Below are 20,395 nucleotides of genomic sequence, written 5' to 3'. Positions count from 1 at the left end.
TAGTATGCCTCATACTGCGAGTGATTTCCCCAAGCTTTTCTAGTGTCCACGCCTGTGGTAACTCATTTCTACTAGATTCCTCTTCATCTTCATCTTTCTCTTCTTCATTGAGCAGTTCTTCCAATTCTTGTGTCGTCAGTTCTTCTCCTGCATTCCTCAGCAGTTCCTTCCGAATTTCATTTTCTTGCAGGTCAGAAAACCCTTCACCTCCGACAGTCCTCGAGAGATTTTTAATTCTTACAAGTTCAGCATCAACAGTTGGGAATCCTGCAAAGTCATTCACGACTGAAGGCCACAATTTCTTCCAACAGGAGTTGATGCAGCTAGCAGAGAGTTCCTCATGGCACTGTTGAATTAACATGATGCAGTTGGCTATGTTGAATTTCTTCCACCACATTTTGATGTTATCTCCTTCTATGCCTTGTCTAATCATAGCAAAGCTTCGTTCCACGTATTTTGCCTTGAAAACAGCAATGATGCCCTGATCAAGTGGCTGAATGAGTGATGTGGTGTTCTTTGGTAGAAAAACTACCTCGATGTTAGGGTGTGCAAATTTAATTGATTCAGGGTGACCTGGGCAGTTATCTATTACCAGCAGCACTTTAAAGTCTATCCCCTTTGCCTTCAAGTATCTTTCAACCTCGGGAACAAAACAGTTATGGAACCAGTCACTGAACAATACTGCCGTCATCCACGCTTTCTTGTTGCTACAATAAAACACTGGCAGCTGATTTAAGTCTTTCCCTTTAAGTGCACGTGGTTTTTTATCCCTGTATCATATGACCAGCTGCTTGATCATATGACCAGCTGCGTTCCCACAGAATAGCAGCGATACTCTGTCCTTCTGAGCTTTAAATCCAGGTGCCTGTCTCTCCTCTCGAGATATAAAAGTTCTGCTGGGCATTTTTTTCCACCACAGCCCAGTCTCATCGGCATTGAAAACATGTTCCGGCAGATACCCTTTGTCCTTCACTAATTTTTCAAATTCTGCTGGATACGTTTCTGCTGCCACATGATCAGCAGAGGCTGATTTGCCAGTAATCCTGAGATTGTGGAGTGAGAATCTCTTCTTAAAGTTCTCAAACCAACCATTGCTAGCCATAAATGTGTGCTTCCCATCTCTCTCTCCATCACTGAAATGATTGTACATATCCTTGGCCTTTTCTCTGATCGAATTTGTGTCAACAGGAATATGTCGGCGGTTCAAATCTTCAATCCATATGTTCAGAGCCTTTTCCTTTTTAATCAGAGCATTATCACGAACATGTTGTGACACCTTTGCTGACGTTGATGCACAGCTAGCAACTGCATGTCTTATTTCTTTTTCACTTTTCTTAATGTAACGCACTGTCGATTCGTTCACTCCATACTCACAACTGCATGCGGCGTAGCTCATGCCACTTCTTAGCTTGTCCAGTAACACAATTTTCTTTGCTAAGGTCATAACTTTTCTTGATCGTTTTGTCACTTTGGAGTTCTTACTGATTGTATTATTAGCCTTCAGTGAGGCTGGCTTACGTCCTGGGGCCATGTGAAAATAACGTGGGAGGCCAAGTGGCTTGTATCACAGCGCGGTTACAAGTGCACCAAGCAGGTGAGGCAGACAGGCGTGGACTGAGGGATGCAGGGCAGAGGGACCGCGGGAAAGGGATAGAGGGTGGCGTGAGTTTACCACGCTACAATTGGAAACGGCGGGAATTTCAAATTTTTTGTTTTCCGTATATTCAAGGATATTTTAGTTGAACTTATTAATGCTAAGAAAATCCGTGAGAGGGCAAAACCGTAAAAAAAAAATCCGTGCAACATACGGGATTACTGTACTGGAAATGGGTAACAGTACCAAGGGACCATCACTGAATTATTTGATGGGTAATGAACCAATTACAAAAGCGAGAGAAGAAAAGGACTTTGGAGTGCTGGTCCAGGATAATTTGTCACCTGAAAAACACATTAACAAAATAGTTAGAGAGTTGTATAATCTCTTGACTAACATATGAGTAGCATTTCATTACATGGATGAGGAGATGATGAAAAAATTGATAGTGGCCATGATCTGCTCCAGGTTAGAAGATCGAGAGCATACAGAAAACAGCAACCAATATGGTCCCCAGCCTGGCAGATCAGTTGTACAGGGAAAGGCTGGAAAAATTAGACCTGCCTTCCTTATAAGAAAGGAGAGAGAGGGGCGACATGATTGCTGTATTCAGGGCCAGGATGGGAGTAGAAAAAATTGACAGAGAAGATCAGTTTGTATGGGATGAGAGAGTAACAAGAGGACATGGAATGAAACTAAAAAAGCCAAGCTGCTTGAAGGATATCAAGAAGTATAGTTTTCCATATAGATGCATAGACCTGTGGAGTAGCCTGAACAAAGAGACTGTCCAGTCTAAAAACTTCAAAGAGTTCAAAGCAATTTTTGACGTATCGAGAGAGGGGACCCCATGAGCGTAGCTCATTTCCTGTATGTTATAACTAGGCAAATACAACTAGGTAATAGGCATGGAAAATTCAACTTTGGGAAAGCAAACTTTACAGGACTAAGAAATTTTTCAAATAGCAGATTGGTGGGAATTCTGAGAAACAGGAGAGTTACTGAAAAAGTGGGATATCTTTCTAGACTTCTGTAATACGGGTATGGAATAGTATGTGCCAAAAGCTAGTGGACAAGAAAACTGGAGAAATGATTGGTTCAACAAAAGGTGTATGATAGCAAAAAACAAAAGGGATAAGGCATGGAACAAATGGAGGATGAGATATAATGATAGAACAGAGGAAAGATATAAAAGAACTAGAAATGAATATACAAGAATCCGTAGAGAGGAAGAGAGAAACTTCAAAAAAGGTATAGTTGACAAATGTAAGGAAGACCTTAAGTTGATGAACCTAAATTGTTTTACAGGTTTGTTAATTGCAACTGAAACAAAAGGAAATAATCAATAAGCTGAAAATCTATAAAGATGCAGTTATGAAAGCTGAAATAATAAATGCTTCTAATCAACCATCACTAGAGAAAGTGATTTTGTGGAGGAGGAGGAAGTGACTAGAAATGTAGTGTCAAAAAATGTAAAGATTGAAGTGCAAGAAGTATACAAATTACTGGAAACTCAGGTTGTGAGGAAGGCCCCAGGACCAGATGAGATCTCTAATTGCATATTAACCCCTTAAACGCGGCCGTGAACAGTCGACCTCCCCCGAGTGGCAGGGTTGTATCGCGGTCTGAGTACCTGTAGGAAAATATTAGCCAAAAATCAGAGATCAACTCTAGAACGTTATACTTGGTATGGCAGATAGTACTTACATTCAGCTTTCTCCAGAGACAGGTGTTGAGCCTTCGTGAACTACCCAAGGACTTGTGGAGACTTGCAAAGTTGGGTAACCAAATCTTCACTTTCACACCTCCAGCAACCCGGTTTCCCCTCTACCACAGCCTCATTCTGTCACAGTAAACTTAATACTACAACGTAAAGGTAGTTTGGAATCCGTATTTGTACAATAAGCACTGAAAATAAGGCTAAAATCAACGGAGCGTACGGCCGACATGCACCGTGGTGGCAGTCTTCCCGTCACTCAACAAACGTTTCCATTTTCACAGCTAAAAACATGTATACTACATTATTTTCAATCATATTACTTCCCAAAAGATCACCACGGCGCGCTTTTTATTCTGCCTTACGCCCGCCACTTTATTCTCGTTCCTGTCGGCCGCTTGCACTGACTCGGAAGAGCTAGAACTCGCCATAATGTCACTTTGAAAGCCTGCGGTAAACTGACGCTAAACAGGGGCAAACCGTGAGAAAAAAAGCTAGTGTTACAACTGGGGAAACAAGCGTTTCCTATTAGCATAAACTGCATGTGAGAGGAGAGCGCAGATTTACAGTTCTGAGCGCTCAGAGCGCTGCCATGTATCACAGCCAGGCTGGCCGGGCCGTGGTGGGGGGGGGACGGGGGAAAAACGTGATACTTGGCAACAACTGAGGTCAGTAGTACAAAGGTAAAGTATGCTAAGTGTAGCTAAAGGGTGGTGGTACTGATAGACAATACCAGCTGGAGCCTGCTTGCCCGCGGTTATTCAAAATTTACTAGAATCGCAAATGCGACGATCCGCCGTTATGTCCTTTTTGCCGAGCGTCGCAAACGAGACGATCCGCGTTTAAGGGGTTAAAGGAATGCAGCAAACAGCTGATGAGTAAGATTCACTGTTTAATTTTGTGTTCTCCGGAAGAAGTGATACTGCCTCGGGAATGGAAGAGGGCCAGGGTGGTACCAGTTTATAAGGGAGGGAACAAGGAAGATCCCCTGAAATATAGACCGGTGTCCCTGACCAGCATGGTCGCAAAACTTTCCAAGAGAATCCTGAAAGACAGATGGATAACACATCTGAAGGAGATGGACATTTTAGCAGAAAGTCAGTTTGGATTCATAAGTGAAAGGTCACGTGTTTCCACCTTGTTGAGCTTCTACACAAGGGTGATAAACATCCTACAGGAGAGAGAGAGTTGGGTGGATTGTGTGTATTTAGATTAGAGATAGCCTTTGACAAGGTACCCCATAAGTGACTAATGTGAAAATCAGAACATATAGGAGGACTGAAGGGGAACCTCTTGGAGTGATTGAGAGACTTCTTGAGAGACAGACAAATGAGGACAGTAATTAAAGCCAGGATGTCTGATTGGAGCTGGATGTGGGAAGTGAAATTCAGCGCAAAAAAATGTAAAGTATTGGAAATGGGCAAAAGTACCAAGAGACCATCACTGTATTGTTTGATGGGTAATGATCTGATCACAAAAGTGAGAGAAGAGAAGGGCTTGGGAGTGCTGGTTCAGGGTAATTTGTCACCTAAAAACACATTAACAAGATAATTAGAGAGATGTAATTTCTTAACAAACATAAGAGTAGCATTTCATTACATGGATGGGGAGATTATGAAAAAATTGATAGTGGCCATGATCCACCCCAGGTTGGAATATGCTGCAATATTGTGGTCCCCACATAAAAAGAAAGATATAAATAAGATCGAGAGAATACAAGAACAGCAACCAAGATGGTCCCTAGCCTGGCAGATGTGTCGTACAGGGAAATGCTGGAAAAACTATACCTGCCTTCCTTAGAAGAAAGAAGAGAGAGGGGCAAAATGATTGCAGTGTCCATGGCCAGCATGGGAGTAGAAAAAGTTGACAGAGAAGGTCTGTTTGTATGGGATGAGAGAGTAAGAAGAGGACACCGAATGAAATTGATAAATCCAAGTTCCTTGAAGGATATCAAGAAATATAGTTTTCCATATAGATGCCTAGACCTGTGGAATAGCCTGGACAGAGAGATCATCCAGTCTAAAAATTTAATCAAGTTCAAAGCAAAATTCGACTTACCGAGTAACAGACGGAACCCACTAGCATAGCTCATTTCCTGTACAGGTATATCACAACTATGTAAATACGACTAGGTAAAAAAACACACACACACACACACACACACACACACAAGCGAACAGCCACAGTGAATGGACGTGATTGACTGCTCCCAGGCCAAGGCTCAGCCACTGCTGCAAACCTTAAGTAGTTTTCAGGAATTATGTTTGTCCTGTCTCCTATGGTCTTGTTTTCAGTTTAAAATATTGTAAGTTAATATAGACTTCCGAAATGTAAAGATTTATTGGCAAAAGTATACATGAATGTTTGTAGTATTTTCGGTAACAGCTGTTTTGGTAATGTATTTGTAACCAACCTCAATCATGGCCGAAAATGTAAACATGGAGGGACTCGAATTTGCAGGAGCTGATAGAAATACTAATGTCATGGATCTGGTTAAATCATTGATTATGAGGATTAGTGAATTTGAAAAGAAAGTGGAGAATCTAGTGTTAAAAGATGTGTCTGGGAATACGGAGATTACTATACAGAGTCTGATTCAGTCTAATGAGACGGGAATGAAGAGATAAGAAATTTGAAGCGTGAAAATGTTGAATTGAGGAGAAAACTAGAAGAGAGTACTAATAAAACAGAGAAGGTGAGCAGTGTATTGGAAGAGCATAAGGCAAAGTGGGCACACATAGAAAAGAACAGAAAGAAGTGGTCAGCTTAAGAGAAATCATCAAGGAAGAAAGAGAAATGAACAAGATAAAATTGGAAGAAAAAAGAGAAAATAGTGAGAGAAACTGTAGAAAGGAACAGATGCGTGGTAATATTTGGAAACAGGGAGGAGGAAGAGAAGGTTAGATCCGTGAGACTCGAGAAAGACACGAACCTGGTAAGAGGAATATTGGGTAAGATTGATCCTGAAGGAGACAAGTGGGTAAAGAAATTGAAGAAGTAAGGAGAATAGGGCCTTATAAGAAAGGGGAAACAAGACCAATGAGAGTCAAGTTTTCAGCATAAAGTGTAGTAGATGATATACTTAGTGACCTGGAAATTAAGCAAAGAGGCAGGGATGGAAAATATTGTAATAAGAAAAGATCTGAATGAAGAAGAGAGAGAAGTTTTAAAATCATTGAAGGAGAAGTAAAGGAAAAAAATGACAGGAGGACAGAGGAAGAATGTAATATTTTTTTTTGGAGAGTAATGGATATGAAAGTAAGGAAGTGGTATTTAAGGAAATAGAAGTGAAAGAAACTAAGGGGGATGGCTGTGAAGTATCAGAAGCTGAGGAAGTGGTACTGACGGAGAGTAGGAGAGAAGAGGGTATAAAAAACATCAAAAATAATTTGAAGGTGATGTATACTAATGTTGATGGTTTAATATCGGCAAGGCTCGAAATTAACGATTTCTTGAGAGAACATGAATCTGATGTCATGTGCTTTGTATAGACCAAATTAAGAGAAGATACTGATGTTCATTTGGGAGATGGTAAATACAAACTGTGGAGAAAAGACAGAAAAGAAAAAACGGGAGGAGGCGTGATGATAGCAGTGAAGAACAACATAAATGTACATACCATGGAAATGGGAGGAGGCAGGGCTGAAGTGATATATATGAAATTAGAAACTGGAGAGAATGTTAAGAGAGATATGGCGGTAGTGTATGTTCCCTCTAAGACGAGAACATGGAAGGATGACGAATACCAGGAGATGTTGTCAGATATGGCTAGCTATTTACAAAAAATGATTGAGAAAAGCAATAATATAATTTTGGTGGGTGACATTAATTGTAAAGAGGTGAACTGGGAGGAATGGTACTCGGGAGGTGGCGAGGATTCGTGGGGCACTATGTTATTAAATATAATAATGAATAATGTGATGATACAAAGAAGAGACACGGTTTCGAGGTGAAGACACCAGCAAGGTTAGATTTACTGTTTACCAAAGAACCCGATGTAATAGAATCATTGAAATATCTCTGTCCTTTAGGAAAAAGTGATCATGTGGTCATTGAGTTCCAGATGGTAATAGGGAACGTCGAGCCAAGAGACGAGCTTCATAGACAGGGAATATACAACTTTGGGAAAGCAAATTTTACAGGATTGAGAAACTTTTTTGAAAATGTGGATTGGAGAAAATTCAGAGAAACGAGAGATACAGAGGAAGTGGGATACCTTTCTAGACCTATATAATTTGGGAGTGGAAAATTTTGTACCAAGAGTAAGAGGGAAAGAAAACAGGAAAAAGGAGTGGTTTAATAGAAGGTGTATGATAGCAAAAAGAGAGAGAGATAAGGAGTGGAACAATTGGAGAAAGAGAGATAACAACAGAACAAAGGAAGAATATAAAAGAACTAGAAATGAATACACAAGAATACGTAGAGAAGAAGAAAGGAATTTTGAAAAAGGTATAATAGACAAATGCAAGGATGAACCCAAACTGTTTTATAGATTTGTTAATGGCAAACTGAAACAAAAGGAAGGAATCACCAAACTGAAGTAAAAGGAGAGGTCTATAAAGATGCACCAATGCAAGCTGAAATAATGAACAAATGTTTCCAATCGGTTTTCACTAATGAAAAAGAGTTTGTGGAAGGGGAGGGAGTGATTAGAAATGTACCGGTGATAAAAGATATAAAAGTGGAGGTACAGGAAATGTATAAATTACTGGAAACTCAAGATGTAAGGAAAGCCCCAGGACCTGATGGAATTTCTGATTGGGTACTGAAGGAATGCAGAGAACAACTGGCGGATAAAATTCACAGTTTAATTGTGTGTTCTCTGGAAGAGTGGAAAGTGCCACAAGAATGGAAGAGGGCAAATGTGGTACCAATTTATAAGGGAGGAAATAGGGAAGAACCCCTGAATTATAGACCAGTGTCTCTAACCAGCGTGGTTGCAAAATTGTGCGAGAGAATCATGAAAGTCAGATGGATAAAATATCTTGAAGAGATGAATATATTGGCTGATTGTGAGTTTGGATTCACATGTGGAAGGTCATGTGTTTCTAACTTGTTGAGCTTTTACTCAAGAGCGATTGACGTGGTACAGGAGAGAGATGGTTGGGTGGATTGTGTGTACTTAGACTTAGAGAAGGCCTTTGACAAGGTACCTCATAAGAGACTAATGTGGAAACTAGAATATATAGGAGGACTGAAGGGGAAACTTCTGGAATGGATGAGAGACTTTTTGAGAGACAGACAAATGAGGACAGTAATAAAGGATAGGATGTCAGGATGGAGGGAAGTAACAAGTGGAGTCCCTCAAGGCTCAGTGTTGGCGCCAGTAATGTTCCTGACTTACGTAAATGATATGGTTGATGGAGTGAACAGTTATGCAAGTCTGTTTGCTGATGATGTAAAGATCTTGAGGAAGGTAGAGGTTCAGGAGGATTGTAAAATACTGCAGGAGGATTTGGATAGGATACATGATTGGAGCCGGACGTGGGAAATGAAATTTAATGTAAAGACATGTAAAATACTGGAAATGGGTAAAAGTACCAGGAGGCCATCACTGAATTATTTGCTGGGTAATGAATTAATCACAGAAATGAAAAAAGAGAAAGATTTGGGAGTGCTGGTCCAAGATAGTCTGTCACCAGAAAAGCACATTAACAAGATAGTTGGAGAGACTTATAAACTCTTGACTAACATAAGAGTAGCATTTCATTATATGGATGAGGAGATGATGAACAAATTAATGGTGGCCATGATCCGCCCCAGGTTAGAATATGCAGCGGTAGTGTGGTCGCCACACAAAAAGAAAGATATAAACGAGATTGAGCGAATACAAAGAACAGCAACCAAGATGGTCCCCAGTCTGGCAGACCTGTCATACAGAGAGAGGCTGGAAAGGCTGGATTTGCCTTCCTTAGAGGAAAGGAGAAAGAGGGGAGACATGATTGCAGTGTTCAGGACCATGGTGGGAGTAGATAAAATTGACAAAGAAGATCTGTTTGTATGGGATAAGAGAGTATCAAGAGGACACAAAATGAAATTGAAAAAGTCAAGTTGCTTGAAGGATATCAAGAAATATAGCTTTCCTTACAGAAGTATAGACTTACGGAATAGCCTGGACAAAGAGATCGTCCAGTCTAAAAACTTAAACGAGTTTAAAGCTAAATTTGACTTATTGAGAAACAGCGACGGAAACCCACGAGCATAGCACATTCCATGTATATCAAAATTAGGTATATTAGGTAAATACATAAATACTTGGAACGACTTAGACAAAGAGGTGGTGCATGAGAAAAACATTCATGTGTGTAAAGGTAGACTTGATAAATGTGGATTTGGAGACAGGACAACACGAGCATTGCTCAATTCTTGTACACTACAAATAGGTAAACACACACACACACACACACACACACACACACAATCTGTATAAATGATTGGAATGACTTAGGCAAGGAGGTGGTGAAAACAAAAACCATCCATGTGTCTAAAACTAGACTAAATAAAAGTAGATATGGAGATAGGACAATACGAGCCTAGCCCAGTTCCTGTGTTATACAAATAGGTAAATACAAGTTGGTAAATACATGCACTTATACATAAATATGCACAGAAATGCATAGTCAGTACACACAAATACAGGTATACACACATACAAGCTCGGATTACTTTCAAAGTGATCTAATTTTCATAAGGTTACTCAGGAAAATAATGAAGTGATGCTACTTTATTGCTGGCCACCATTCCTTATATCTGCATGGCATTTTTCTGTGTCTGTCTTGCAAAATACGGTATAAAAGACTTACTGTATTTCCAATATGATGACCAGATTGCACGGGATTTTGACACAAGTTGAAGTCCAGGACATAACTGTCTGGGCAGCAGAGGGTGGTGAAGGATGCAGGTTATGCATATGCTAGAGCTATGACGTGGCATATGACTTCTGTATTACCACATGAGTATTCTGAATATCAGTGGGGAAAAATTAAAGATTGACCAGGATTTTCCCTGTGTAAACGGGACTTTTCAGAGGAGTAGACTGTAGCACCAGTCGAGCAGGGCAGTACTCCTGAGGTGGATGGAAAGCTGATGACAGGGAGTGCTGGAGCTCCCGTTTCATCAGCCCTCAGGACTAGTTCCTGATCATCCCCCTTTGATGAACTTTTTTCAGTGTCTCAGTTACACAGACAGTAGGCCAGCATGCTCTCCAGTACAAATTTCTCTAACTATCTACACCAGACTACATGCACAGTACATACTACACTTCCTTTTCCAAATTTCAAAAAATTATGGCGTCTCATCACCAAGCCTCGGAGTCCCCAGGGGGGGCGGGACCATAAATGCCCCCACCATCTGCCCCTCTCCCGGTGATGACTCGAGGTGTCTGGAATCACTGTCTGACTCTCTTCTTCTTCATTTCTGCAACATTCGTGGCCTTTCCTTTAACTTTCGCTCTGTTGAGCACCACCTCTGCTCCTCTAAACCTCACCTTCTTTTTCTAACTGAAACTCAGCTGTCTGAGGCAACTGACAACAAACCCTTTTCTGTATCCTCCTACATTTTCTATACTCATTTCAAAGCCAAAGGTGGCTGTTGTGTATATATACACAACGACTTATCTTGCTCTTGTGTTCCTGAACTCGATTCTTCTGAATTCTCTACACTCTGGCTTCGGCTTTCCTGTCATTCTCTGACTAAATATATCTGTGCTGTTTACTTATCCCCTAATTCTACTGACTATCAAAAATTCTTCGACTATCTTACTTCTACGATGGAACACATTCTATCCATTTCTCCTTTCTCTGAAATCTCCATTCTAGGAGATTTCAATGTTCACCACCACCTTTGGCTCTCCTCTCCTTTCACTGATCCACCTGGTGAACAAGCCTACATCTTTTCTATCCTTAATGACCTAGAGCAGCTTGTACAGCACCCTACCCGTATCCCTGACCGCCTAGGAGAGAGCTCCAACATACTTGACCTCTTCCTCACAACTAATCCATCTGCCTACTCTGTTAATCTTTTCTCTCTGTTGGGCTTCTCCGATCACAACCTTATCACCTTAACCTGTCCTATCACTCCGGTACGGCCTGTGGACCCTCCAGGGAAACGTCGTCTGTGGCATCTTGGAGCCGCGGACTGGGAGGCCCTCAGGCAGTACTTCTTTGATTTTCCCTGGAATGATTATTACTTCCATGGCCGTGAGCCATCTGAGTGTGCCTTGCGCATTACGGTTATTCTCTCGGGCATGGAAGCATACATTCCTTTCTCATATCCTTTGACTACCACAAGAAAGCCTTGGTTTAATCACGCTTGTTCTAATGCTGTCCGCAACAAGGAGAGGGCCTACAAAAGGTACCGGAGCCAACCCACCCCTGAATCACATCATCTTTACGTTTCTGTCCGGAATCGTGCTAAGTCTGTTCTTCGCTCTGCTAAAAATAATTTCATCCATACTAAATGCTCTCAACTCTCCAACTCGAATTCTTCCCGCTCCTTCTGGCACCTTGCCAAAAACCTTTCTAACAACTTTACCTCATCATCCGTCCCTCCTCTTTTCTACTCTGATGGTTCTGTAGCTATTTCTTCTACTGATAAAGCAGATTTCTTCGCACAGACTTTCTCCTCCAATTCCACCTTAGACGATTCCAGTGCTGTTCCTCCATCACTTCCCCCCTCTGACTTCCTCATGGCTGACATTAAAATTTCTTCAGTTGATGTATTTTCTGCCATCACTGGCCTCAGTACTAACAAGGCTTATGGGCCTGATGGGGTCCCTCCTGTTGTTCTCAAGAACTGTGCTTCTGTGTTTACACCCTGCCTAGGCAAACTCTTTCGCCTTTGTCTGTCAACTTGTACCTTTCCTTCTTGCTGGAAGTTTGCTCTCATTCAGCCAGTCCCAAAGAAGGGTGACCACTCCCAACCCTCCAACTATCGTCCAATTGCTTTAACGTCCTGTATTTCAAAAGTTTTCGAGTCACTTCTCAATAGAAAAATTTTAAGGCATCTTTCCTATCACAACCTTCTTTCCGATCATCAGTACGGGTTCCGTCAGGGACACTTCACTGGCGATCTTCTCACCTACCTTTCAGACTCCTGGTCATCCTCCTTTCGGGACTTTGGCGAAAGCTTTGCCATTGCACTTGACATCTCAAAGGCTTTCGATCGAGTCTGGCATATCTCTTTAATTTCCAGACTGCCCTTTCTATCCTTCTATCTGTGTCTTCATCACTAACTTCCTTTCTGGTCGTTCTATAGCCGCTGTTGTAGACGACCATCGTTCTTCTCCTAGATCTATCAACAGTGGTGTTCCTCAGGGCTCTATCCTATCACCAACTCTCTTCTTTTTATTCATCAATGATCTTCTAAGCTGTACATCTAACCCTATCCACTCATACACTGATGACACCACCCTTCACCTTTCCATTCGGTTCCCGCAACGCCCATCTCAACAGTTACTTCAACAAACAAGGGATGAGGCTATGGCACACCTAATGTCTGACTTGGCTCATATCTCTGACCGGGGTAAAAATAATCTGGTTGTTTTTAATGCATCTAAGACTCAGTTCATACACCTATCAACCCAACAAAATCTTCCACAGGTATACCCACTAATGTTTAATAATATTCAGCTTAATCCTGCATCATCCTTGAACATGCTTGGGGTTTCACTTACTCGAGACTTATCTTGGAAAGATCATATTACATCTCTTGTAAAATCTGCTTCCAAGAGATTGGGTGTGCTAAGCCGACTCTGCTCTTTCTTTGCGCCTGCACAATTGTTGACTCTATACAGGGGTTTTGTCCGCCCCTGTGTGGAGTACAACTCTCATGTGTGGGGAGGCTCCCCACATACAGCTCTTCTCAATAGGGTGGAGTCAAAGGCTTTTCATCTCATTAACTCTCCTTCTCTTACTGACTCTCTTCAACCTCTGTCTCTTCGCCGCACTGTTGCATCTTTATCTCTTTTCTCTCGCTACTTTAATGGTCACTGCTCCTCTGAACTGTCTGTTTGCATTCCTCCAACTCTACGACGGGCGTGTAACGCCCGTCTGGCAGCAAACTCTCATCCCTTTTCTGTCCAACTCTCTAATGCAAGAGTTAATCGTTACTCCCAGTCTTTCATTTATGCAACAGGTCAACTCTGGAACTGTCTCCCTCTGTCTGTATTTCCTGCTGCCTATGATCTCCGGTCTTTCAAACGCAGCGTGTCCATTCATCTCAAAATGATCGGATCTTGAATTTGGCTCTCTATTATATTTTGTTTTTCTCTTGGAGGGAGCTGTTACTGCGGGCTCATGGCCTTTGGTTCCTTCTTCCTCGCATTAAAAGAAAAAAAAAAATGATTTTTTACCACAGGAATAGGGTTGGGGTAGAAAGTTACAGTATTAATGCCACACAAAATGTGTTTCAGAGAAACAAGGGCCCATAAATGGTGATTCTACTGTAAGTTTTTAATGAGTGTTGTGTTACTTCTGGTGCCTGGAGTTTCACTTTTTACTTAATGAGCTGAAAATATATGAACTTTAGGAGGCATGTTTGTTTAATGCCATTCTTACCCTGCTGACATTAGCATCACCTGCTACACACCTCATTACATGGCCTCATATGTTTATACTTGATCTGTGAAGTGTTGTGTTATTTCTATTGTAAATATTTATTGTGTTGCTATTTTTGTTACGGGTACAATATTTGACTCTCACTCTTCATTGAGTTTTTAAGCTGATAATAAAATTTCAATCAAAGTTTAGGGGACTTTTTCATTTAACCTCTAAAGTCCAATGGCTGACAGTTGTGGGCCTTGGAGAATGTATGATAAAGTCCTATGGCTGACGATTGTAGAGGTTACAAAAAACTGGAAAGCCGTAATCCCGCCTCTTTTATGATGTAAATGGTACCTAGCCAATGGAAACTAAGCAACCAGGTGGTGGGAGGCATAATCCGGCCCCCTCCCCAGGTGTGGGGACCCCCTGTCCCCAAGCCATCTCTCTACCTCCCTTTGCCTCATTGGATCCTGCCCTCTGTGTCCCCTCCCACCCAAACTACCCCTCATATCCCCTCTAGACTGTATTAGCTGTGTGTGGCAGACATATTTCCTCTCTTTCCTCCCTCCTGGTGACCCCCTACATTTCCTCCACTTCCCTAGTCCCCCTTACTTCTCAAGGACATCCCATTCTCGCAAACAACAAGGAGTGACTTTTTTTTTTTTTTTTTTTTTTTTTGATGATTGTACAATAACTGTTAGACATATGAGATGAAATATACATTTTTTGGTGTGTAAAATCACCACTACACACTACCATCCAATCCTGTATTGCTCCATGAGGAGCGGAGGAGTCGAGGGTTAGGAAAGTTGGTCTTGGCATTTACGATGAGTGTGACCAGCCTCACCCATCCCGGAGTGGCACTACGTGAGCAATAAACCCCAACCACCCCTTGGATATAAACTTACACAGGCTCAGTCAAGCTCTTCAAATCTATAAGACCAGAATTTGCTTTGGTGCAAGTTTTTTTTCTCTCTCTATACGCAAGAGGTAGCCATTTTTATTTTAGATGTTCTTTGACAGTCGATATTGCAGTAACCATTAGTCATATGAGAGTGAAATATACATTTTCGGGTGTGTAAATTCAAGCTTTTGAAACCAGTAAAAACAAATTTACCTTGGTGAAAGTTAAAAAATCGGACCTTTTTTGCGGGTCTGGGAGGGGGGAGCTGGGAGATTGGCAGTCTTTAGTGGTTAGTATTAATGCCGCTTGTGCACGTTAGTGTTGCCCATTACACAGCTCGCTTCATATGCTTAGAGGCTACTTGGACTGTGAATTATTGTGTTATTTCTATTACAAGGCATCTGTAAATGTTTAATGGGTGTTGTGTGACTTTTGCTGCATGTATTTTGTTGTTCTGAGTGTGTAGTGAGTATATTATGACCAAATGTGTAAGTGGGGGAGTGACTATAGTCGCACAGGAGTAAACTCTATGGCCACAGCACACATCCCCATAGAACCCATGTTATATCTTTGTTATCTCCCCAAAATCACTCTCTGAATGGACATTTCTTGCCATAACCCTCTCAGATAAAGGGGATTTCTGTAGTACAGTTTATTTACAATATATACAGTATCATTACCAGTGCTGCTAGATGCAGTCTTTTTTTCATAGGAACGTCAAAAAACAAATCATGAAAAGATAGGAAGTTCCTGGATTTACAAATTGTTTGCAACCTTGGCCCATCAGTCTGTGATAAATATTATGCATCTGACAGTGACTCTTATTTACAAGAGATGTGGTGTTTCCACAAAACACAAGATTCCTCTCATACTGTGAAGAAGAAAACATTTGCAGTGTTTGGGAACACAACCAGAATGTTCAAGGAGACTGTGCAGCGTGAAAAGCAGCTATCAAATATGAAAAAAAAAGAAAAAAAGTGACCCATGCAAGCATAGAAAACTGCCTATCAAAATGTACATGTTTATGTAATGTTTTGATAATTTCAGTATGATTGCCTGTATTGTCATGTATTTTTTTTTTCTTAATTTGTCCCATATCCTAAATCATTTAAATCTTGAAAGATTGTCAATACAATCCATTAATCCACAGGCATGGCGAGTGATTCTGACCAATATGCTGCAAGTTGCAACAGTAAACAGTGTGGGGGATCTCATGCTGTTTTTGGCTAAAGTTGCTGTGACTGGAGCTGTTTGCTGCATTGCCCTCCCTGTACTGCATGCAGACCAGACATTGCACCTGTATGCTGTGCCTCTCATTGTCACAGCAGTTTTTGCATTCTTTATCACGCATTGTGTGTTTTCTGTTTATGAGGTGAGGATACTGTTTTGGTTTAGTCTGAAGGAGAAACTTTTTTTTTTTTCTTTTATTATTTGCTTATTCATACACTGCACATAGTATTTTGATTTTGTTTTAAACAAATTTTATAGCTTAATTCATTTTTTTCTTTTTGAGGAAAAGTTTTGATGGAAGTATCCATCATTATGAGATTTTTCCTTCTGTATGTCTCACTTATTCATAGGGAATCGTCACAACATTTGACTCAAACCTTGAGTACCACAGGCAATAGGGACTGGACAAGGACCGTGATACTCAAATTCGCGTCACTCAGATAGTATGTTTGTATGTATAATGGTAGAATGTGTTCTGGCAACTTTCCAAAACTCTCATTTTTACCCCTTCTTACCACCTTGCCTCACGTAAATTACCCCCCACTTATACCCACCATCAGGTAAAACACCAAAAGAGAAATAACTGTTGTAATTAAGAACATCAGTGGTATTGGAAATAGCACTAACAAAACAAAAATTGGGCTGAGTACCTTCACGTTGTTGATACGCAGCTCCCCGGTACTCTCCTCCTGCCACTACCCTGAATGTTGTTGTCAGAGTTTCTCTCATATCATGTGGCTTTCGGGAGAGACCTTAGGCTGTATGATTAGATGAAAATTTATGAGTCTAGCAGTTTTAGGGGACGAAATAGAATGAAAACGTTTCCTAACCAGAAAAAATTACCCTTTCAACGATGTGTTCTCGTGATTTAGCATTCAGTTTCACATTCTTCGTTTGACATCGCACTTCCCAACACATTCTGGACAGAATAAGCCTGTGGCTAAACTGCTTAGTCAGTCTGAAATGTGTTGGGAAGCGCAATATTGAGCGAAGAATGTGAAACTGAACGCTAGTTCACAAGAGCACACGAATGAAAGAGTACTTTTTTTTTTTTCCAGTTTGCAAACATTTTTGTTCCATTTCATCCCCTAAAACTGCCAGACCCATAAATTTGCGTCTAACCATGTTGCCTAACGTTTCTCCCAAAGGCCACATAATATGAGAGAAGGTGAAACTTTGAAAAAACCTCTGGAGTGGGAGGTGGGGGAAGAGTGCCGGGAAGCTACATATCAACAACATAAGGGTACCCAGCCCAACTTTTGTTTTGTTAATGCTATTTTTAATACCAATGATGTTCTTAATTCATTTTCGTTTTTAAAGGCTCCAACATGCTTGCATGTTTCGGCCTTGGTCACCTAATGGCTGCTCTCCACGCTGCACAATCCATCGCAGCCTCCCTGTTCAGTCCTGTAACCCTGAGGTCACAATTAATGACCTCATCCTATGTCTTTTTCAGTCTACCCCTCATAACCCCACCCTCAATATTAACACTTCTCATCTTCCTCACCCAGTTACCATCCCCCATCCTCTCCACATGTCCAAACCATCTCAATCTACCTCTCCTCATCACAACACCAATACACTCCAGTCCCATCCTTCCTCTCAACTGTTCCATCGTAAACCCAGCCCCTCCAGGCCTTGGACGCAGAGACGCACTGCACATCCACCTAATCATTGTCATTTCTGTACGTCTGAGCCGTTGAATATCTTCCTCCTTCACTGTCCAGGTCTCACTACCATACAGCATTACACTCCTAACACATACTGCATACAAAGACCCCTTAGCACGTAGGGAGAGTCCTTTCAATGTCAGGAGAGGCAAGAGCTCCCTGAATTTCTTCCAACCACTTCTCACCCTAGCCACAGAGCTAGCTCCAGCCCCACCTCCAGCACACAACATGTCTCCCAAATAACAAAACTCTTCCACACACTCAAGAGATTCACCAGCAAGTTCAATCCTTTCACGTCTGACAATCTCCACCTGCTCACCCCGACACGCTGTACACATAAAATCAGCATTATCTCGCAGTCTACCTCTGATACCACTACATCTCTTATGCACCCATTTATCACAAACACCGCACAAGATGGAATTACTTCCCACACCCTCGTGGCAAACTGCACATGGCCACTCTCCCTTGTCTTTGACAGTACCGCCACCAACCCTAGATATCATCACTTTTGTTTTATCTGCATTTACCCTTAAGCCCTTGTGCCCCATACCATCTCTCCACTTCCTAAACCTTTCCTCCGCCTCCCTTTCATTCTCTGCAATCAACACCAAATCATCAGCATACAACAACTCCTACAGGAGTCCGTTTCTAAAGTCACGTGAAAGGGCTTCAAGTACCATGATAAACAACATGGGACTCAAGACTGACCCCTGATGCACACCAGCATTCATGGAAAACTCATCACTCAAATCTCCATTCACTCCTACCTGAGTGTGAGCACCCACATACATAGCCATAACCACCCCAACTAGCCACTCCTCCAAGCCAAGCTTTCTCATTGCCCACTTCACCACCTCTCTAGGGACTCTGTCAAAGGCCTTTTCCAAATCAACACAAACAAAATAAAGATCCCTTCTCCTACCAATATATTTTTACTGAAGCTGTCGAACAATGAATACAGCATCAGTGGTCCCCCTACCTGGCATAAACCCAAACTGCATCTCATCAATATTCACTCTTTCTCTAATCATACCTTCTAAAACTCTGTCACTTACCTTCATTATCTGATCTAAAAGCTTTATACCTCTATAATTTCCTCTTTCCAGGGCATCACCCTTCCCTTTATACACATTTACAATTACACTTTTCAGCCAATCATCTGGGACAACTCACTCATAAATAATCCTATTTATCAGGTCAGTGACTAACCTCACCCCTATATCGCCTGAGGCCTTCAGCATTTCGGCAGTCAACCCAGACACACCTGCTGCCTTCCCCACCTTCATCCTGCCTATTGCCTCACTCACAGTAGCAGCATCAATCAAAGGCCAAGGGCCAGACACTGGATCTGCTGGCTCCAAACTTTCCCTGTCCCAGTCAAACTCCTCATTCAACAACCAGTTATAATGCTCTCTCCATGCATCTTTAATATCCTCACTGTTCACCACTACCCTTCCTTCATCATTCTTCACACACTGCTCACCTATAATATCCCGATTATCTCTCTTCACCTGACCTGCCACCCTAAATATCATATATTTCCTTTCCCCATGATTTAGGTTATCAAGTAATAGTCTCTATGACTCAGACTTTGCTCTGTATGCCTCTCTTCTAGCCCTCCACTGGCAGCCAAATATTCCTCTTTGCTACCACCCTTCTTCCATTCCCAGAAATGCCTTCTTTTCTCCTTAACTGCAGCTTCTACACCCTCATCCCACCACCAAGTTACTTTATGTCTTGGTGGTCCTCTTGTCCAACTGCATGTTACATCAGTAACTCTCAAGAAATTGTTCTTGAGGGCTCTTTACTGTTCATTAACGCCTCTGTCTACAGCTCCCTGTTCAGCCATCACTCTCCTCAACTCGCTATAGAAGGCATCCCTTACTACTTGGTTTTTCAGCTTCCATATTTCCCTCCTAGGTACATAAGGCCTCTTTTTCATCACTTGTTCTTTAAGCACCATATCACAAATCAATAGTTTGTGCTGCTGCACACACTCCTCACTTCCTATAACTTTAAAATCCTTCACTAACCTCCTATTGGCCTTCCTAACCAGAAAATAATCTGTCTGACTGCTATTTTCCCCAGACTCATATGTAATTAACCTACTGTCTCTTTTCCTAAAATATGTGTTGCACACAATCATATCTGTTGCCTCCCCAAACTTGACTATCCTTTCCCCTTCTGCATTCCTTATACCATACGTACATCCTCCATGCACTCCTTCATAACCTTGTGCTGCTTCACCTACATGACCATTTAAGTCCCCTCCCAAAATCACTCTCTCATCACCCCACATACCACCCACTACATGTATTAAATCATCCCAAAATCTATCTTTCTCTGATTCATCTAATCCTGCCTGTGGAGCATATGCCGATATAATCACAGCTATCTTTCTACCCAGTTAAAATAGTTATATCTTTTTCAGTGTTTTCCCTGATGGTGCATTTAATTGGGGATAATTTATGTGGGATCAGATGGTAAGAAGGGGTGAAAGTGAGAGTTTTCTTTCTCTGACACCCCACATAATGCCCTATGAGCTTCTCAGTCAGCTTCAGGACAACATATAAAGTTTCACTGCTGTCAGGTTTGCATCACTTCCTATGCATGATCTTTATCTTCTCCCGGTCCTTCCAAATCATTCTGATGGTCCTTTCATTTGTGCCATGTTTTTTTGGCATTTCTATAAATGTATGCCTACCTAAAGCAGTCGAAGGACCTTACCAGTTCAATTCA

The 20,395-nt window shown here is 41.6% G+C and overlaps 1 protein-coding gene across 1 annotated transcript in view; it reads left to right on the top strand.

Moving 5' to 3' along the window:
• Positions 1-20,395, top strand: part of Ctl1 (choline transporter-like protein 1) — a 764,015-nt gene that overhangs the window by 637,054 nt on the left and 106,566 nt on the right. The window contains exon 13 of the mRNA XM_080276719.1: positions 15,904-16,125. Coding sequence (XP_080132845.1) covers positions 15,904-16,125 — 222 coding nt within the window. The remainder of the gene's footprint in view (positions 1-15,903; positions 16,126-20,395) is intronic.

Source organism: Coenobita brevimanus, chromosome 66 (genome assembly GCF_032717465.1).
Source record: "Coenobita brevimanus isolate Jiangsu-jjx chromosome 66, ASM3271746v2, whole genome shotgun sequence".
In the NCBI taxonomy this organism is placed as follows: Eukaryota; Metazoa; Arthropoda; class Malacostraca; order Decapoda; family Coenobitidae; genus Coenobita; species Coenobita brevimanus.
Note: the sequence above shows the minus strand (reverse complement) of the source record. Positions and strands in the feature narration are given on the sequence as shown.